The sequence below is a fragment of the Haliotis rufescens genome, unplaced genomic scaffold (genome assembly GCF_023055435.1).
Source record: "Haliotis rufescens isolate VD_foot unplaced genomic scaffold, xgHalRufe1.0.p SCAF_43, whole genome shotgun sequence".
Classification (NCBI taxonomy): domain Eukaryota; kingdom Metazoa; phylum Mollusca; class Gastropoda; order Lepetellida; family Haliotidae; genus Haliotis; species Haliotis rufescens.
Window position 1 is genome coordinate 3,531,372 of NW_025964146.1, and position 22,548 is coordinate 3,553,919.

At 43.3% G+C, this 22,548-nt stretch overlaps 1 protein-coding gene across 2 annotated transcripts; it reads left to right on the forward strand.

The window, feature by feature from the left end:
• Positions 1–367: 367 nt before the first annotated feature.
• Positions 368–16,491, forward strand: LOC124151138 (phospholipase B1, membrane-associated-like). Of its 2 annotated transcripts, none has more exons than XM_046523483.2 (13): positions 368–475; positions 1,783–1,901; positions 2,583–2,667; positions 3,197–3,255; positions 4,802–4,869; positions 5,737–5,783; positions 7,922–8,030; positions 8,610–8,742; positions 10,022–10,179; positions 12,536–12,707; positions 14,547–14,651; positions 15,676–15,744; positions 16,227–16,491. In XM_046523483.2, exons 1-13 carry the CDS (start codon positions 418–420, stop codon positions 16,266–16,268), a joined length of 1,224 nt encoding a protein of 407 aa, XP_046379439.2. In that variant the 5' UTR covers positions 368–417; the 3' UTR covers positions 16,269–16,491. The 2 variants fall into 2 exon arrangements, with proteins under 2 accessions (XP_046379439.2, XP_046379440.2); XM_046523484.2 differs by having other exon boundaries at positions 2,586–2,667.
• Positions 16,492–22,548: the final 6,057 nt, after the last annotated feature.

The window sequence follows — 22,548 nt, forward strand, 5'->3', positions numbered from 1 at the left end:
AGGCACAATGGGACTGTAGTCAAACGGGGACTGTAGGCAAACGGGGACTGTAGGCACAATGGGACTGTAGGCATCAACTGCAAATAATATTAGGTCATGGCCTGTCTTTTGAACGTTGGCATAGTAACAAAAGATATAACGGTACTTTGACTCCGTTATCAAAGGGACGTAACTCTGCATTGAGAATGTCGGATGTTTGCACCTCTAGGCCACCTCTTCTTAGCTATGTCCACACGAAATATTTTATATACAAAATATGAAAACACATCTCAGTTGTCAGTTTTGGATTATATCGATAACCTTATTTTCCGCAGGTAATCCACAATCTTGGCGCCTGAGATAAGACAATGGGATTGTCAGCCATATAAAGCCACATCCACGTGTGACACACGCAGACGCTCATTCACACCGGTCACCATGGCGATGTTAGCGGTTGTACTCGTAGCAGTGTTCCTCGGAGCAGATGCTGAGAAACGTGAGTCTGGAACACTTCATGTCCCCCTGATGGACTTTACAAGATAACACAGGGGCGGTCGGGTAGCCTAGTGGTTAAAGCGTTAGCTCGTCACGCCGAAGACCCGGGTTCGATTCCCGACATGGGTACAATGTGTGAAGCCCATTTCTGGTGTCCCCCGCCGTGATATTGCTGGAATATTGCTAAAAGCGGCGTAAAACCAAACTCACTCACTCACTACAAGATAACTCTGATCCAGAGGATGGACACGGCACAAAGACATTGTGTATACCTTTCTATTGATGTACCTGTCGGAAAACGTCAAAGTGTAACCCAGAAAGTACATTGTAATTTGCATGTGGTACTTTCAGAATCAGGAATTAGAATATGGCACATTTCAGTAGAAATATTTATGTAATATAAAAGTAGAACACAAACATATTATGAAAAGAAATTTTGTGAAATGTTTTCACAACAATGATTTCCTGAAACATTTGTTATTGTTTTCAAGGAACATGGGGTATTAAGTGGACACAATAGTGGCGGTTCACATGATACTGTTGACATTGATATTTCTGCAGTGGTAAAGTTATTAATATTGTTTTCATATTTAATCTCTTTAATGTTAAATCTACATTGTTGACATATTATTTTATAATGAAGTAGATCTGCACATGGAGACACGCAGATATTGTTAAAAAAATGAAACCCTCAACGTTGTGAGTGCGTTTGTTATTGTTTACCATGAACCATACTTCTCTATGAGATTTACCCCCCCCACCCCCCCCCACCCCCCCACCCCCCCACCCCCCCACCCCCCCCCCCCCACCCCCCCCACCCCCACTAATGGTAATATGTTTACTCCTGTAGCCTGACACGTCAATTATACACACTGTCCAAAAGTGCTAATATCTCGCTACACGGAAACTGGGTATATGCGGACTGACGTAGCGACACCAAAACACCAGTTGTCAGCCATGTTAATATACATGTCATATTTAATATCAATGGTACTCATACGTATCCCGATCTTGTCCATAAAAATATGAAGAACTTTGTACACATTGCTGACTCTTCAATGCATGTGTCAGTGAGTGAGTGAGTTGGGTTTAACGCCGCTTAGAACAGTATTGCAGTTATATCACGACGTGTCAGCTTAATGTGGGAGGAGAGCCCAAGTGATGCAGGTTTCACACGTTTACCACTTCGGTGAAACGTACGATCACGGATATTGTACTGGCGTACCACGAAATAAACTCAGAGATTAAGTGAAGATAAAATGGAATTAAATACATTTGACTGGTACTCAAATCTCGCTTTCTTTTTAGCGATCTCCTCCCCATCCTATCAGCGTCTTGTGAACTTCTACAAGCACACCCTCCCCAACAACCCCGAGTTGCTGCAACTGTGGCAGGAGCATCTCAACAACTACACCGCCATGGTGGAGGTAACGCACACACAACCACACAGGCACACTGACATTTTGGAGTATATGATTCGTCATCCAAACATCGTGTCTTGTAATGATAATAATGATTTATCTTTGACAATAGTTTCATATTCTTGCCATAGCATTAAAACAATACCTTTTCCTTCGATTATATATCTCTTCACGTCAAGATCTGGCAACCCACCACTGCTGATATAACGATATACTTTTTTCTCTGTGATCTCAACACTGAGTGCTGCGCATTTTAAAGTGATTCAGTATACAAGCAAAACTTTATGATCGAATTTTGTGGTTTCTAGAACACACCTGTCGACACTTTGGCCATTTATCGACACTTCGACCTTGTATCGACACTTCGACCTTGTATCGACACGTTGACCTTGTTTCAACACTTTGACCTGGTATCGACACTTTGACCTTGTATCGACACTTTGACCCTGTATCGACACTTTGGCCTAATGTCGACACTTTGTCCTTGTATCGACACTTTGACCTTGCATCGACACGTTAACCTAATAGCGATACTTCGACCTTGTTCGACATTTTTGCCTTCAATCGACACTTTAGCCTTATATGAATACTTAAGCCTTGTGTCGACAACCCTTTGTTTCGATTTCGACTTCGAGCCAACCATGTTTCATGCCATGTTCCTCATGTAAAACAAGACTTGTTCTGCAGCAGAAGCGGGCTGTGTACAGATACCCCATCCCAAACTTCAACTGCCACGCCACCACGCCGTGGGGAGGTCGTGACGCAACTTCCGGTCAGTAAACATCCGGTGTAACCACTATCAATCTGTTAATAGGTAAAACCAGAGTTGATATTGACACTTTGGTAAGTCATGAACCACTATCTATGCTGAGAACAGTGCCGGACTTTTACGGAAACGCACGAAACTACAACTTACGATACTTGTTGATATAAAGTAGACTTTAAAAAGAAATCTTACCCAGCACTAACATTTGGTTTTATTTACAAGGTATTATTCACATATTACAATACTGGAAAGGAAATCTTACACATTGCTCATGATGACATATATGTTATTTCCAAACAATACATGGACGTTCGTGATATAACACATGTTTTATTTGGGATAACACTTTCTGAGTAAAGTACAGATTCTCGTACTTTTTTGGGTTGAGCTCGTTGGGGATTCGAACCCAATAGGAAAATAAGGATAATGTGGTGTCCTTCTTACCAGGTGTAAAGTTGTACTTATATTAACAATGTTTGGGGTCAGGAAGGAGCGAGCCTCTTTTGTATCCTAACAGATGGTGGTTTTATTTCAGTCCATAACCTTCACCCCGGGGACATCAAGGTCGTTGGCGCAATCGGAGATTCTCTCACTGTAGGTATAGCTGTGATTGTTGCACCGAGTCTACACTTATAACAGACATACAGTAAACTACGGTTATAACGAACTCAAAGGGACCACTAATTTTAGTTCGTTATAACCGTAGTTCGTTATAAGCATATATACAGCATATATACATCAAATGGCCGGGCCTAGAAAATAAGTTCGTTATAAGCGTGTTCGTTATAACCGTAGTTTACTGTATTTACAAATTGATTTCAATATTGTTTGCGTTTATGGACGTATCAACGTAAGAAAACTGTCTAAAACCTATAGACAATTGGTAATCATTGACATTGTTCACCGCTATATACAACACAAGCTCCGCCTAGTCTATCATCAGCCAATCGTTAAACTGTAGTTCATTTGTGGGCGTGGCCTATTTTTTTAGGTTTATGGAAATATAAGCGTAAATGATTTTGCCTGCTGAATCACTTGCAACTTACTTATTATCATAAAATGGAAAGTGATGAAATTCCGACAGACATACAAATGATGTCCCCATCCTTCAGTAAACACTGCATCGGCGCGATGCTTACTGGCAGAAACTACCTATTGTCGAACCTAACCCCAAAGTTTAGATTTCCAGATACACGTGTGCCTACAATGTAAACAAACATGACAACAAATTACCCGGCACTATATGAAAAACGGGAGGTTCATTCAGGCATTGTATTCTTACGCGATCCTAAAGTTACTTTAGTAAATGATAATATATCTTAAACTTTTTAACCCCATTATTTTTCAAAAACGTTTTAAGGCGAGCATCACATATACTTAGTTTTAATGCCTATGTTCGATATTTACCATATTTACACTGAAGTAAGAATCAATTCATGTTTGTGCTTTAAATTAAAATCACCAAGTGATATCTTTACAGAAGTGGAGGTGTACAAACGAGAGAACAAAATGTGCCAAATTTAATCGGGGTTTTATTGAAAATATCGTTATTGACCGGAAGTGAACAATGCATTTCGCTTACAGTGATTGACCCCAATTGTGTTTGTTTTTTGCCGTTTCCTTAGAAAGCTCAAATAGTCTTCCGTGTTCCACCACCATGTCTTCTTGCTTACATAATTCGCTTGTACACGCACCAACAAAAAATCCAACTATGACCTTTCGATTTGAAACAACCCATTTAGTCAGGGCATGTAATGGACATTAAATGTTTGTGGTAAAAATAATTTATATGATATAAAAAGCCAACCCCAGGGAACAACCAGTCTCGATTGTCCTACGAAACAGATTCTATTGGGCGTATAAAGCAACACAGCGGCGAACACTATAAGGGATCACTGAAAACCCAAGGAAAAATATTTTTTTCAAAGTATTATCTGGAAAAAATAATTTAAACTAAATCAGCCCCCTCTCGTCAAAAATATGAAATGGTTTCCACAAAGGGCCGGTACAACATGTAATAACCATCTATCTAATATGTCGATGGTGGACGCGTGTTCTTTACTGACGTCCTGCGATCCTGGAAACACAGTTGGCAGCTCAGAGGTCAAATGTCAACAGATTTTTTATTTGTTTGTTTCAGGCCGGTAACGGCATTGACGCAAGCAACATCCTCGGTGACCTCGTGGAGTACCGCGGACTTTCATGGAGGTAGGATATCCAGCAGACAGTCTAGTGTATTTATACTCAGTGCCATGGCAGATTCGGGTCCATCATAGGACCACTGCCAGTTTTGGTGCATTCTGTGATCTGTGGAATGTTTCCTACCAATTGTTGACCTTGCTACGGCCACAAACATAATGCATTATATAGTTGTCTAAAAAGTCTAGTTTATGTTAAGGTGGCTTCACACGACAAACTTAAGTTTGCCGAGTTATGGTTACAAATATAGGTTTGTATGTGTGAAATTTGCGAAAGCAGTTTGCAAACTTGTTTGTGAAGTTTGACATCGGTCCCTATTGTCACCAATATTTTTCGCTTTAATGTTTTCAAACTCGATTATAAAGAGATAACCGACCCTTGATAAGGGTGTCCAGGTAGGGGATTAAACATCCCAAAAGAATACAATGGGCAGCATCAAGGTTACTCTATGGTGACGTCTGGAATGACGTCATGTGCATATGACGTCATCTCTATTGACATCATATGACAATGAGAAATATTCTATACTCTAATGACACGAAGATTTAAGTCCTAGCGAACATTCAAATTTCCCTCTGAAGTGACGTGTATCATTTTTATATCTCGGTAATACAAGTTGCATTCGTGCGCGCCATGCTGCACATAGTCTTTGACCCATATACAACATGGACGTGTCAGTTTTTGATATTTAACTGTTTTGTTGTTGCATATGTATATTACTTCTTTGCATGCTAATGTTAAACTACATGAAGTGGGTGCAATGGTTGTGAAAGTATATATAAATATATTGTGATTATCTAAATAGAGATTGGTGAATATTTCGTTATCGAAAAAGACAATATGTGACACCTACTTGGTCGGACGCTTATGTTGCAGTATTGGCGGCGACGGTAGCCTAGCAACAGGGGAACTCACTCTGCCAAGTATGTTTCTAAACTGCCGGGTAAAAGAAAGCATACACCCATGTTTGATGGTGGCTAAAAACGAACAAACCAGAAATAGTAATCGATCGTGATGAATTGGATACAGGTATCAAAGATGTGTGTTGGACACCTTAAGATTGCAGTGTTTCGGAGAATGTTTTCAGCCTAGTAACATTTTTGTCATTTTTTTGGGTCAAATCCAATCTTCAAGTGTATACTTTCTTTTGCCTGGCAATGTATATGTCCCATTAATTGTCCCAAACTGACCCTCTGTGATATATTGCTTGATGAAATCAGAGTCCATACCGCAGAACGTGCTTCCCTGACTATCGTTTGACATAATTGTTGAAATGTTCAAGCCTAGATTACATTATATGTTATACTCAAAACTCATTTTCTATGATTTTAATGAACCACTATGACGGAATTACCATCACAAATTAGGGTTGTAAGTTTTTTGAGATTTCGTACATGGTTTAAGCCGTTAAAGATATCTCAGTAGCAACTGCAGAAAGGCGTGAAACACTACGTAACCATCAATTCATAATGAATAATTTAGCATAAAATTGAATGATAAAGACAATGTCATCTTCATATCTTTTGATATGAGACATACCGACGCATGTCCATCATACTTTAATGAGGTAGGAGTTAGCCAGGATACCACCTGTGAACGCTATTGATACTGAACCTACAATTCTCGACAAGTAGGCAATTAGGAGATCATTTAATTTTAGATTTCTAAGATATACGTTAAATATGTATTGCTTTCTAAGGGTAACATGTTTGTTGTCGTGTGTCTTATGCATTATGTCGTGTGTCGTTGTCAATAGACAGCGCTATGGAGTTGACCGAAATCAGTAATTGAATTTCCTGTAAGTCCTGTTTTCAAAAGTGGCAAGATATGAAGGCGTCGCTTTTACCGGAGTAGCGGGGTGCCGGTGTTTCTCACTATAGAGTGGGTCCTAAAATGATGAAGAAGGTATCCAGCCATTCGATGTGTCCGTACTATAGGTAGCCAGACTTTCGAGGTGTCCGTACTAACGATATCTAGACTTTCGAGGTGTCTGTAGTAACGGTATCCAGACTTTCGAGGTGTCCGTACGAACTTTGTCCAGACTTTCGAGGTGTCCGCACTAACGCTGGCCAGATTTTCGTGGTGTCCGTACGAACGGTATCTAGACTTTCGAGGTGTCCGTACTAATGGTATCCAGACTTTCGAGGTGTCCGTACTAACAGTATCTAGACTTTCGAGGTGTCCGTACTAATGGTATCCAGACTTTCGAGGTGTCCGTACTAACAGTATCTAGACTTTCGAGGTGTCCGTACTAACGGTATCCAGACTTTCGAGGTCTCCGTAGTAACGGTATCTAGACTTTCGCAGGCAGGATCGCTTTCAGCAACATTTCAGAAATATCATGGCAGGAGACACCAAAACTTTGCTTCCCATATTGTACCCCTATAGAAAATTGAACCCGGTTTCGGCGGCACGGGCGAACACGTTAACCACTCGGCTACCCCACTGCTCTTTATGGTACGTTGTACGTATATGGTCCATGTCAACAGGATTAAAACGGGCATCGAGTCAAGACTGTATGTGAAACCTCGATACTCTGGACTCTGTTAATAAGGTCACTTCGTGCCCGTGAAGATCCGGGGTAGAATAGGTCTTCAGCAACCCATGCATGCCGTAAAAGGCGACTATGCTTGTCGTAAAAGGCGACTAACGGGATCGGGTGGTCAGGCTGGCTGACTTGGTTGATGCATATCATCGTATCCCAATTGCGTGGGTCGATGCTCATGATGTCAATCACTGGATTGTCTGGTCCAGACTCGATTATTTATACATACCGCCGTCATATAGCTATGATATTGCTGTGTGCAGCGTTAAACAACAAACAAACAAACAAACAAACAAACAAACAAAGGTAACCCCGTGGTCCGGACGTTGACGACTGGGAAGACTCACACGTGTACCAACTACACCACTACCTCCTCGTGATTCGTTTATCCGACCATTCAAGATGCCTGGGAAAACTATCGTACGGGTTAACGGGGTTACACTGAATATTGGCATGTCACTTTAAGCTTGTGAATTATTTTCCACCTGAGATGTAATAGTTCGGGTTTTTTTCCAGACATTTTAAAAAAGTTTGACCGTAATGTGTACGGCTATTCCTTGAAGACGGGCGGACAGAGCAGCGCTAATGCTATGTTCAATCTTGCCGACCCCGGAGATACCTCATTGTAAGTATTGCCCACATACTGAGGGGCAAAAGAAACTATACCTCTCAGTTAATTGTATCGTGTCAAACAACAGCCTCACAGTAGAGATAAACTGTTCTTAATTCTCCAAAATGAAAGACGCGCATTCCAAGAAATATCACCAGGAGCCTCATACTGAGCATGCGCAGACGATGCCAGGCACTTGTCTAGAGTCTTGGTGTTACAAACGTTATTATGATTCAGTATTGTGACATCAGTGTGGTCAATGTTGTCCTCCTTCGTAGTAAACTGATTTTCTCTCCAAATTCACGCGTTCCCTTCTTTGTAGCCGGGGATATAATACCAGGGATAATAGGCATTTTGTTTATCGACAATGGCACAGATACAATTCATTTCTTTACCAGTGTTTATCGGATCTATGTTCAAGTTTCAACTTCTCAGCTCCCAGCGAGTAAACAAACTCAAACTTCCTATCAGAAGATTAACTACACCATCTTACTTGTATACAAGTAGAAAGTGAAGTTACTAGAAATGTCCCTTATAATTAATTCACAGCAAAAGAAATCATTAATTTGTACTTTAAATACTGTTTGATTTTAGTGACATGCCTGAGCAGGCCCGACTGCTGATAGACAAAATGAAGGCCGACACGAACGTCGATTTTCAAAAAGATTGGAAAGTCATCACCGTCTTTGTCGGCGGCAACGACCTTTGCGACTCCTGCCACGACACTGTGAGTTTCTGAACCGGCATCGGCATGAGGTCTACTCCGGGTTTGATTTAGGCTGCGTCAAAACAATGAACTCCATCTAGATAGAACCCGTGGCGATTCTGTGGCAGAATGCATTCCTGGCATTTTTTTTGCTTGTCGCTGAAGCGGATTACATGAATGTTCGGGAGTGTCGCCCTTGCGGTCTGTGTCGTTGCATCCCCAAGGCTTTGGGCGTTCTTCATGTCACCAGACACGTGCGCTGAGCAATCTCATTAAAATCAAATCTTAGTTCCCGCTTCCCCTAAACAAAGATCTGAGGACATCCCATTACGGGTTACGTCGGACCGACCTTGCGCGAACTTTGACCGGCCAATGGATTGACCAATCAGAAGGGAGCTTTCTCGTGCTTTACGGCACTAATTTCAAACTGGCGACTACGCTTCGAAACACATTTTGACAAATTCTCGATTACAAATTTGAAACCTGAACAAAAGAACATTCTGGAATGGCTAATAGATGGTCTTGACTGTATGGATTCTGTCGTTTCACCCGTAACTATCGTTCAGAATACCCCGTGTTAAAGTTTTCGAGGTTGCATGATTAGAAATCACATTCCGACTGTCACTTTCATAATCTGGTAAGCAAAGCCCTGATTAGTCGGATAAAAGGTCGTTCTGACGTGACCCCTAATGGGATGTCTTCAGATCTTTGTTTAGCGGTAGCGAGAACTAAGGTCTGATTTTAATAAGATTGGTGCGCTGAGGTACCTAAGTTTGTTGTTTAGTCAACCAATCACCGAGCCTGGTCTCCAGATAGATTGTCACCACTCACGATGAGAATTGTTTGCTCGGTACCAGTTCGAACCCTGAGTTCACACGCGCCTCACGTACCTGGTCAGATTCAATGTTTACACGATGCTGTGGAATATTGATGAAGTTTTTACACACACTCATTCCTTGGGAATTCTCCACTTAAAGTGCATGTAGTTTCTTCATCTGTAAACGCTTTATATATATATAATATTAGTATTAAGCCTTCTTCACTCACTCACTTGCCAACCACCCATTCAACATACCACCCATCTACAAACCCACCCTCACTCACTCACTCACGCACTCACTCATCAACCCACCCACACCTATACCCACACCCATCCACTCAGTCACCCCGTCACTCACTCACTCATACACCCAATACCCACTCACTCGGTCACCACCGCACCCACCCACCCATCCATCCGCCCACCCACTCACTCCTCAGTCACGCACCCACTCACTCACTCCGTCACTCACTCACTCAGGCCAAGTACGCCGCCAGCAACTACGGATCCAACGTCCGCCAGGCCCTTGACCTCTTCCACAAGGAGCTACCCCGCACCTTCGTCAACCTCGCCACCATCTTCGACATCGCCCCCGTCGCCGCCCTCAGCACAGGGTTCTTCTGCAGCTTCGTTCACGCGTTCGTACTTATGTCTCTTCGCAGAATCTGCATTAACATGGGGGAATGAAAATGTAAATTATGTTAAACAAGTTTATGCGTGTATGATGTAAGGAACCTGACATTGCGTGGGCAAACAGTATCTCGTGACTGTAGTCGAAACTTTTCAAAAGTCACATTCACTTCAATCACACAAAACATCTTCTGACGTCACAAACAGCCAAAGCAGCTTCTGACAGTATGTTCAAGTTTGACTGCCGTTCCAATCCCACCAAGCACCGTTTCATAACAGCGGCAAACGGTTTATATTGTCATAAGAAATCTCTTCTACGTCAATTGTAAGACTGTATCACAAGCATGTCAGAGTGTGATGATACGAGGTGTTTGCGAAAAGCCATAATCACTTCAAGTGTTATGTTACGCAAAAGTCAAAATCACGTCATTATTGTATGATGTCACAATTACACCAAGTATTGTCTTACGTCAGAATCACATCATGTGTAGTCTAACGTCACAATTACGTCAATCGAGTCTAACGTCACAATCACATCAAACACTGGCTTACGTCAAATCATATTTTTTTACATGACAATCAAATCAAGTGATGTCTGACGTCAATTATTATCTAACGTCACAATTACGCTAAGTGCTGTCTAAAGTAACACTCACACCAAGTGCTGTCTGACGTAGCAATTATATACTGAATCGCAAAAGAAACGTCACCCCAAGTAACATTGCATGAAAAGTTGTCATTTAAATATCTTTGTAATTTTTGTCAAAGTTTCTTAAATGTAACATTATCTTGTCCGGAAAAATGAAATTTGATGAAAATAAAACAAAGCAGATCACAATAAAACCGATCGCCAAACGCATCACGGCAACAGCCATGGTAACCTGATGCACGTTCCGTGCAAATTGAATGAAATGCACATGCGTTGCCCCATTTCTTGCCCTATAAAAATCCACCCAGATCGGAAAAAAATCATTCGTTATTGAATTGCTACCACATGCCAAGATTGACAAGAAATCAGCGACACCAAGCCCTTGACGACTGCAAGCTGGACAAACAGCCCGGCAAGAAGCCAATGCATTTCAACTCCACGTAAGGACCATATACAGGCTCCAGCAACGGTACCACGCCACGTGGTGGACGACCAAGGGTCACCACCCGACGTCAGGGTCGTCAGATTCCGCGACAGCATCTTCAAGATCGCTTTGTTACTGCCGCGGAAACTGCTCGACAGTCCATGGGGACACACCAGTGACACATTAGTGCGGACACCGTGCGTCGACGATTGACGAGCAGACACCTCCACTGTCACAGGCCACACCGAGGACCCATTCTGACACCACGTCATCGCCGGGACCGTCTTCAGTGGGTAACACACCACAAGCATTGGCGCCACCAGCAGTGGAGAAGAGTCCTCTTCTCAGACGAGAGCCGTTACTTTATCTCAACAGCAGATAACAGAGGGAGAGTCTGGCGACGACATGGGGAACGTTATTCGGATGCTTGTGTTGTTGAGAGAGACTCGTGGGGTGGTCGGAGCATCATTGTGTGGGGTGGAATTGGTCATACACAGAGGGTAGGCCCTGTGGTCTTCCAGAACATCGGTCTAGGGAGAGGCAATGGTGTCACAGCAGCTCGGTACATTGATCAAGTCTTAAGACCACACGCCATACCTCATTTGGCACGTCACCGCAACCACGAGTTTCAGCATGATAACGCCCATGCCCACACTGCGAGAGCAACAAGAGACTTCCTCCAGCAGAATGGCATCAGAACCATGCAGTGGCCTGCCCTCAGTCCCGATTTAAATCCCATTGAGCACCCGTGGGACGAGATTCAAAGACGGCTGAATGACGTCCGCCCAAGACCGACATCTGCAGCTGAAATGCGTCAGGCGTTCCTCAGAGTGTGGGCTCAAGTGCCTATGGCCTTTATCAACCGCCTCATCCATTCCATGTATCGATCATTGCACATGGCGGACACACGAGATACTGAATTGTGATGCCATTTTCTCAGAGACTAGTGCAGTGTTTCACTTTAAGAACATCTGACACTTTAATTTTAACCTTGATGATCAGGTTTGCCAAGTTTCATCTTTGTAATATGTCTCAAAGTATGTTTACAGTGTTTGGACAAATATGGTTTCTCATATATCTATCCATGGTGACGTTTCTTTTGCGGTCAGGTATATCATGTATAGTCTTACGTCACAATCACATCAAGTGTTGGCTAACGTCACAATCACAATTGTGTAATCAGAGCTGTGAAAAGTATTAATTACACCAAGCCTTGCCCAACGTCACAATCAAATGAAACGTTGTCTAACGTCAATACGACATTGACTGATACCATGGCCTGTGTGTGCAGCTTGGTGTGTGACTGCGGAGACAATCGGAACAACGCTGGCGCTCTCCGGGACCTCGCCCATGCCTACCAGAATGAACTGTCGACTCTCGTCGCCAGCGGCAGATACGACACAAGAGATGATTTCACCGTCGTGCTCCAGCCGTTCTTCACCAACACGGAGCCCCCGGCAAAGGTGAGTTATATACCAGGTGACCCAATTACCCAATTACCTAATTACCCTGTCATCCAATTACCCAGTCACCTTATTACCCAGTCACCCAATTACCTAATTACCCAGTCACCCAATTACCCAGTCACCCAATTACCCAGTCATCCAATTACCCGATCATCCAAAGGCCCAATTACCAAGTCACCTAATTACCCAGTCACCCAATTACCCAGTCATCCAATTACCCAGTCATCCAATTACCCAGTCACCTAATTACCCAGTCACCAAATTACCCAGTCACCCAATTACCCAGTCATCTAATTACCCAGTCACCCAATTACCCAGTCACCTTATTACCCAGTCACCCAATTACCCAATTACCTAATTACCCAGTTATCCAATTACCCAGTCACCTAAATACCCAGTCACCCAATTACCCAGTCTCTCAATTACCCAGTCACCCAATTACCAAATTACCCTTTCACACAATTACCCAGTCACCCAATTACCCAGTCACCCTTTCACCCAATTACCCAGTCACCCAATTACCCAGTCACCCAATTACCCAGTCATCCAATTACCCAGGCACCCAATTACCCAGTCACCTAATTACCCAGTCACCCAATTACCCAGTCTCTCAATTACCCAGTCACCCAATTACCAAATTACCCTTTCACACAATTACCCAGTCACCCAATTACCAAATAACCCCTTTCACACAATTACCCAGTCACCCAATTACCCAGTCACCCTTTCACACAATTACCCAGTCACCCAATTACCAAATTACCCAGTCACCCAATTACTCATTTACCCTATCTCCAAATTGATTAATTATCCAGTTACCCAATTACAAAGTCACCTAATTACCGGATCACCCTTTTACCCAATTACCAAGTCACCCTGTTTCCAAGTCAGACATGTACCCAGTCTCTTAATTAGCCAATTACCAAGTCACCCATTTAACCAGTCACCCAACGTTCCCCTGACATGGATGTGTGTTCTTCACGCAAAGACGTATCGTATCAGAGTAAATGATGTGACTTTAATGATATTGTGAAACACCCCTCTTAAACTATCTTTGAGCCATACTTAATAATCAACTACCTAAGGATTATGTTTTCTTGCATATATTATCCTAAATTGAAATGATGGACGATTTATTTTTTTCAATCACAATATGTAAACTGCCGGGGGAAAATGCATATCCTTGAAAATTGGATTTGGCCAAATAATTACAATACTTAGCGAAACGTTACTAGGCCGTACACAGTCCCCAAACTGCAAACTTACGACCCAAAGAACAAATATGATACTCACTATCGAATAACCATTTCTTGTTTGCCTTATTTTCAGCCACCATCAAACATTGCGTATACTTTCTTTTGCCCGGCGGTTAATAACAATATAAACAAAAACTTTGTTAACATTGAAGACCGCCTCCGTGACCTAGTGCCAGAGCGTCCGCCCGGAGACCGGAAGGTCCGGGGTTCGATCCCCGACCGCGTCATACCAAAAGACGTTAAAAGATGGTACTTGTTGTTACCCTGTCTGGCGCTCGGCATTAAGGGGCTAAAACAAGGACTGGTCGGCTCGGAGTCAGTATACTGTGTCTGAGTGGGGTATTCATGTTAAACTGCGGCATGGTATCTCATTGAGCTAGCACTATAAATCGGCATCAGTCTCGACTAGTACAAGCAGCCACACAAACACACACACGTACATGCACGTCGCTATATAGGTGCAATAATATTGAACGCGACGTTAAACCCCATTTCACCTCGCCACCTTGTTAACTTTGGAAGGTGTAGGCATGTAGGCAGTTGTTATTTTTCGTCCTTGACCTTCATCTATCTGTTTCAGCCTGGCTCCCCCGGTGACATTGACATGACCTTCTTCTCTCCCGACTGTTTCCACTTCAGTGGCAAAGGTCACGGCGCAGCCGCACTCTCCCTGTGGAACAACATGGTGGGTAGCGTGCTCACCTTCGTGATTGACGACCAGCCTCTCCCTGAGTTTACACTTTGTGTGGTCTAATTGCGTGTCTGATCGTCCCACCCAATCTCTCATAAGGAGGGGCACGGGTGGCCCAGTCGTATAAAGCGCCGCGATTCGCGGTACCGCGTTTCGTCCCTAGGGCTCGCGAGCATTCTATGGGTTCGAATCCCGGTTCGCCCCGATTATGTTTCTAGGTTTGTCAGCATCATACCCGTACTCGTGGGTTTCACCGAAGTGGTAAATGTCTGAGACCTGCATCACTTCGGGCTTTCCTCCCACATTAAGCTGACACGCCGTGATACAACTGTAATATAGCGTCGTTAAACCCAACTCACTCACTCACCCACCCACCCATCCACTCACTCACTCGATGCTGAATGGATGAACTGCCTTGCATACAGTTGATTGTGGTAGCTATCTAGTCTGTGAGATGTTATTGTTCACGTCCAATTAGTGAGTAAGTATGGTTTTACACCGCGTTAGGTTATATTCTAGCAATATCACGGTGGGGGACGAGCGATCGCTTCAACCACAAGGCTCCCCCACCGACTCCAAGTTCATCTCACAATTGTCCAACTGGGTTTAAGTCAGGACCTTCAGCTGGCCATCTGTGAAGTCGCGATGGAATCCGATTCGTCACTGAACATGGTGTGGCGTCAACGTGACGAGTGCCTGGCGCCATGACGTCCCGCCAACTCCATTTTGATTAGTGACAAGAAGTTTATGACCAAGCAGTTTTCGAAGATGTTTTAATCCTTTGTTATGGACTCGGCGTTCATGGTAATCTGAATGTATCCGTTAACGCTATCACTTCATGTGGTCACTGTCTATAGTTTGTGTCTACCTCAACCCTTTTCACGTCATGGGTTTGCTGCAAGAGGTCGGTATAAACGTGAGTGTATCAGTAGGTATTAGGGTCGCTGTTGGACTCCACAAAACGACCTGTGTACGGTGGAATAGAATACTTCAGTTCATCCTCAGCCATCTGTTTCAGATTGAGACCATGGGTCAGAAACAGCTCGAGTGGCACCTGGACCAGCCTTTCCTCTGCCCTGGGGGTTCTGTAAGTAAATGTTCTACCGCGTTGAAATCAAGTATGGTAAATCTGTTATCTTATCAGTGAGGACATGACTTCAGCCTTGGGTTATATCTTACGTTCAGCACGAAAAAAACCCTGATATCATGTGTAGGCTTCAACAAAATGATATCCCGTGTAAGCTTCAACAAAAGCTGATATCATGTGTTGGCTTCAACAAAATGATATCCCGTGAAGGCTTCAACAAAAGCTGATATCATGTGTAGACTTCAACAAAATGATATCCCGTGTAGGCTTCAACATTACATGTTGAACCACAATTGTCATGATCCGCTGATTCGTGTCTGGATTGTAGAATCCTGCCGAATAAGATCCTTGATTTACCAGCAACCTTCCCGTGATCACGCTTACAACCGTCGTCACAATGGGATTTCCATTTTTCTGACTCGTCATATAACTGAAATACTGTTAATACAGCGTTAATACAACTCACTCACTCTTGTTTGCAGAAGGGGGTAGATCACTGGTTCTTTGCGACGACGAAAAATTAGTTCTCCGACACGTGATATATCGACACCTTGTATTTGAGGAAGCCATCGAGCGATACCCACAGGCTTGAAGACCTAAAGTAAAACGTGACCTCAATACGTCTCAATCGAATTCCAATTTTGTACTCGACACCAGTGTTGTCACTATTACTAGAGCTGCGCTTGGATTGACCGCTTGGTGGCTATCTTAAACTATTTTAGGAGTAAAGGTCAATATTTTATCATATATGGAACTCGTTTGTTTTCTAATGCTTTACGCAAAGTGTGCGAGCCGGTGTTTTACGTTTATACCTCCATAACCGCAAAAATATATTGACGTATATTCTTATGAATTATCAGTAAACAATTACTTCACAAACTGATAATCTAATTATAAACACAAAAATTGTAGACAACGCTCCGCCCACGCGCCGCTCCGCCCACTCTATTATAAGCCAATCAAGAAACAGTAGGTCGGTAGTGGGCGTGGTCTATTTCTTTCAGGTTTATGGACCATAAAGGCAAACACGTGAACTAGTTAGCCAATCAAATGCATTGAATCACTTGCAATAATTTAATTGTAAAATAATTCTAATCGCCACTAAATATATTCTTGATCAATAGCTCTTGAACAAACTGGCACTTGTCGCAATGGCGTTTGTTGATGCACAACTGCTGGAAACAAACGAACTCAAGTTCGCTATGGGTGAGGCGAGGTGAAATTGGGTTAAATGTCGCGTTGCGACGTGCATGCACGTGTGTGTGTGTATGGTTGCTTGTGCAAGTCCGGACTGATGCCGATTTATAGTGCTAGCTCAATGAGATACCATGCCGCAGTTTAACATGAATACCCCACTCAGACACAGTATACTGACTCCGAGCCGGCCAGTCCTCATTTTAGCCCCTTAATGCCGAGCGTCAGACATTGTAACAACAAGTACCATCTTTTAACGTCTTTTGGTATGACGCGGCCGGGGATCCAACCCTGGACCTTCCGCTCTACCACTAGACCACTGAGGCGGTCACGTCGCGATCGGGGAGCGACAATGAGGTCGTATGTTTTGCATAGTACATTTACTTTTAGTGACTTTTACGTGTCATTTCTCATACACATAGCAAGTGTAAATTGGTCACCAATGCGATGCTCAATATGGCCTCATCCTTGAGGCGTTGTCTGGCGAATTAAATATCAGGTTCTTTACTTAACCTACATGTAAATAATATCTGTTCTATTCAGCATATGACTAGGAATATATCTAATATCGCTCCCTTTCCGTATTTGATAATTATCCAAGTACCGACAAGTATCGAATACACTATTTCTGAGAGAAGCTTCGGAGCCAACCCTGGCAGGTATTCAAGAGAAAAAAGGTAATTAATTGAACAGACGTATAAATACACGTCCCTGAGAGAAATGCACTTTCTCCAACTAGACCAATTCCCAATATAGCAGCAAGGCTTCTACCACAGGTAATACGATACCCCACGTTAGTATCACTCGTGGCATTAGCTTGGCGTCAAGGATAGTCCTTGTTAGTGCACATTGCTTCACTAATCTATGGCGCCACAATTGGATGTGTAGAACTGCGCCGTTTTTGTTAAAACGTAAATGTTTCTCGGGCATATATACTCAGCGCCAAAAGAAACATATAGAGAAGTATGAATGCCAAGAGATGTTTCCAATGTGTACCACTTAATGACAAGACTATCAATCAGCCAAGTGTTACCACCGTGTCTTTATTCCCATCACGATATGCTGCAAGATATTTCCAAGCTTGACACGCTAATCCTGCAGGATATTTCCAAGCTTGACACGCTAATCCTGCAGGATATTTCCAAGCTTGACACGCTAATCCTGCAGGATATTTCCAAGCTTGACACGCTAATCCTGCAGGATATTTCCAAGCTTGACTCGTTAATCCTGCAGGATATTTCCAAGCTTGACACGCTAATCCTGCAGGATATTTCCAAGCTTGACACGCTCATCCTGCAGGATACTTCCAAGCTTGACGCGCTAATCCTGCAGGAGACAAATGGTGCATCTCGAGTCATGGATCAATGACGTCACGCGTGATGCGTTCATGAGCGTCGGTTCACGCAACGTAACAGTATGTTCGTTTATACATCGAACCAATCGAATATGTTTTGAATATGAGTTATTCTTCATATAAAATCAACATGTATGGTATTTGCGTTTCTTTTGTCAGAGAGTATATATTTCAAAAGTAAGGAGGGAGGAAAGATTAAAAAAATACAATATTGAAAAAATTATGAGGACCATTTTGATTATTTCCTCCACATAGAATACCAACACACACATCTGGGCCTACTTTGAAGTCGGTTACTTAATACAAGTGCCAGTTGTGAAAAGAAATCATATCTCACGAGATATTTTGAGCTTATCGAGTACACACGAGTAACTGAATTCAGCAACGAACTTGTAGCAAGGTCCTGTCAGTCAAATTTCAGTTGACGTCACTAAGTTTAACCTGGTTCACGGTTCTCTATGCGCGTCGTCAACTTGTGACATGTAGAGACAGGGCCCAGTTGATTCATCTCGCCGCCGCACATGAAGTGACACCCCTTTTCACGTTTTGCACGTGCGACACGGACGACCTTGAGATTAGAGATCTGTCGACAACAGTGTCAGTCCGTTAGTGTGTGTGTGTGTGTGTGTTTGCGTGCGTGCGTGCGTGCGTGCGCGCTTGAACTAGTCCGGATTTATAGTGCTAGCTCACTGAGTCACATGCCGCAGTACTTGTTTTAGCCCCTTAATGCCGAGCGCCAGACAGGGTAACAACAAGTTCCATCTTTTAACGTCATTTGGTATGACGCGGCGGGGATCGAACCCCAGACATTCCTCTCTCCGGGCGGACCACTAGAATACGGAGGCGGTGACGATAGAGGCGGTGGCACAGATCAGGATGTTGACAACGATTTAGCCGACCGTGAAAGGAATACTTCTTAATTTAGTACTAAAAACTTGAAATGGAAACAAGAAGGATTACTTGCGTGAACGATGCACACAGCAGGAAACTTGACACATTTTTTCTTGGCCTAAAACATCAGCTGTTTTACAGAGAGGGCTGATTGTCTCCAGACCGACAATCAGTCTAAAGTAGGGAGATACGGGGGATTGATGAACTGGCGTGAATGTGATGCCTTTCAATCGGTGAGGTTAATTGCTAGACCGTAGGATTAATGAAGCTGGCATGGTTTGATCTTTGGCTGGATAAATGTTAATTCCTTTGAATCAAGTTTGTGCGGAAAATTTCCAAAAGTCACCTTCGTGTCTAGCAGTTTCTAACACCCCAATCTGACAAAACATTGTCTGACTTCGCCAATGCGCCAAGTATTTTCTAACGTTATGTTAGCATTGACATTTAAAAGAAGGCACAGGGAGAAATCAAATATTAAATTCGTAATAATTATTTCACAGTGAATGCCTCGAGGAGTACTGAATCAACTGTCGTCTGAACGCTGACAGTATTCAGGTTATATCATGGCGTGTCAGCTTGGATCATTCGTGACCAACTCGTGTTATTCCGGGACAAGCCGAATAGCGACTCGTGCCTCTCTCGTGGCAATTTTTGTGACCGGGTTCCGTCTTAGCGCAAACGGGCATACCTAAAACAATTGTCAACTAGTTGCGTAATGGTTCACATATATTTCCCCATATATTATATATATTTCAGATGCAATTCAAAGCACATCGGGACATGCGGAATTATACAGTATGATTGGACACATTTAACTGTGTATTGGGTATATTTTTAGATGCAAGACATATGTAAAATCAAAAATTATTTCTGAGGGATTCTTTGACGAAGAACTTGAAACCATACGCGCATTCTGATTGGTTTGTCGTATTTTCGCACATAACATTCATCGATAGGGGGACGAGCCTTCTTGCTGGTTACGGAAAGGGGCGAGTGGTGACGAATGAGCTTGGATGTCGGAGGAAAACCCGAAGTGATGCAGGTCTCAGACGTTTTGCTCCACAAAATACTGCCCTCGGGGTCTATCATGAACTGGTTGTTCTAAAAATATTTTTTGTTTGGCTCCTCACAGAATGGAAATTGTCTGTTTTGAGTGAGTGAGTGAAAATGATTTTACGCCGCTTTTAGCAACATTCCAGCAATATCACGGCGGGGGACACCAGAACTGGGCTTCACACTTTGTACCCAGTGCGCCCTGAACCAGAAATTGTAACATAGAAATTGTGTGTCTTGAAACAGACACTGAAACATTGAAATTGTGTGTCTTAAAGCAGACACTGAAACATGGAAATTGTGTGTCTTGAAGCAGACACTGAAACATGAAAATTGTGTGTCTTAAAGCAGACACTGAAACATGGAGATTGTGTGTCTCGAAACTTTAGTTTGTTATAATCGCAGTTTGTTGTAAGCATATATACAGTATAACAATACTTAGCAAATAGTCGGGACAAAAAAATCAGTTCGTTATATCCGTCAGTTCGTTATAAGCGTGTTCGTTATAAACGTACGTATACCATATTAACAACTTGTAAGGTAGCACAGCTCGTAATACAAAATAAAATTGATTTCTCTTCACAATTTCGCTCACCACCGAAACGTCCTCTAAACGTTCATTTTACGTGCGTTTCCTCAAATTTGAATAAATCCAATGACTTGCATGCAAATTGATTAACACAGGGACTGAAACGCAAGTAAACGCAATTATATTTCAACTTTTATTTAATCACTATCACGTTACGTTCGCCATGCAGCCCACCAGGGACACGCGAGCCACTTCCTGTCGCTGTAGGTGCTGATTTACTCATTCTGGTGTTCCGTTTTCGGAATATTCCCAACACATTCAAGACAGAACCACGAGGGGCCGGCCACCTCATGCCACAGCAACTGCAGAAATCTCTTGTACATACATGTAGTCTTGTTTGTTGTTTGACGCCACACTCCGCTATACTCCCGCACCAGGACGGCGGCTGGGAGCGTGGGGATGGAGATTGTTGCTGGAGGAAGGGCCTTTGATGTCCAGCAACAGATGACTGAGGACGTAGTCGATGTATCGGCGAGCACTGACACCATCCGCCCGCTCGTTACGCTCTGGGTTCCATTCCCAACATGTGTACAGTGTGTGAAACCCATTTCAGGTGTCCCCCGACGTGATATTGCTGGTGTTACTCAATGCGGCGTAAAACCATGCTACATTGATATAGTGTGCGCTGCATGATATTATACTATCTGATCGTCATGGTAACAGTTCCGCATCCTTACAAAAAAATTACACATCCGATAATGGTACGGAGAGAGAAAATTACACCAACTTTTTTTTATGTCGTCCTAACCATAATCGCTACTTTCTTAGTCAAAATATGTGAAGGTGGGAGGGTGTGTGTGTGTGTGTGGGGGGGTTACATGTGGTACCTTATCTGTGCTACGGGGGCACTGATGGCCCAGTCGTCTAAGGCGCCGCGATTCGCTGTGCAGAGTTGCGTCCCTTGGGCACGCCAGAAACCTATGATTGTGGGTTCGAATCCCGGTTCGCCCCGATTATGTTTCTAGGTTTGTCAGCACCATACCCGTGCTCGTGGGTTTCACCGAAGTGGTAAACGTCCGATACATGCATCACTTCGGGCTTTCCTCCCACATTAAGCTGACACACAGCGATATAACTGGAATATTGTTAAAAGCGGCGTTAAACCCAACTCACTCACTCACTCACTCACCCATTATCTGTGCTACACGAGGCACCTCCACAGCCCTACGGGGTGGTAACAACGTTCACTCGTCAAGGTCCGGGTTCGATTCCCAACGTATACAATGCGGGAAGTTCATTTCTTGTGTCTTGCTGGAATTTTGCTAAATGCGACGTAAAACAGTACTCACTCATTCAGTCCGGGGTAGAAGAGGCCTTCAGCAACCCATGCTTGCCGTAAGAGGCGACTGTGCTTGTCGTCACAGGTGACTAACGGGATCGGGTGGTCAGGCTCGCTGACTTAGTAATGCATGTCATCGTATCCCCATTGCGTAGATCGATGCTCATGATGTCAATCACTGGATTGTCTGGTCCAGACTCGATTATTTACAGACCGACGTCATAAAGCTGGAATATTGCTGAGTGTGGCGTTAAACAACAAACAAACAAAAACAAACACTCAATCACGCTACCCTCCGCATTTTAAATGGTTTTTTTAGAACGTGTTTTGGTGAAAACGATCGGGAATAGTTTGAGTGTTCTACACATCAAGTACAGTACACCAACACTTGACTGCGGGGTCACTTAACCTTAACCACTTCGTTTTGAACCAGTCAGAAGGACT

Excerpts from the sequence above, each read along its gene's own strand:
- LOC124151138 (XM_046523483.2), top strand. The coding sequence starts at position 418 with ATGGCGATGTTAGCGGTTGTACTCGTAGCAGTGTTCCTCGGAGCAGAT. Across the intron at positions 3,256-4,801 it reads CAATCGGAGATTCTCTCACT|GCCGGTAACGGCATTGACGC; the intron begins GTAGGTATAGCT and ends TGTTTGTTTCAG. Across the intron at positions 4,870-5,736 it reads TACCGCGGACTTTCATGGAG|TATTGGCGGCGACGGTAGCC; the intron begins GTAGGATATCCA and ends CTTATGTTGCAG.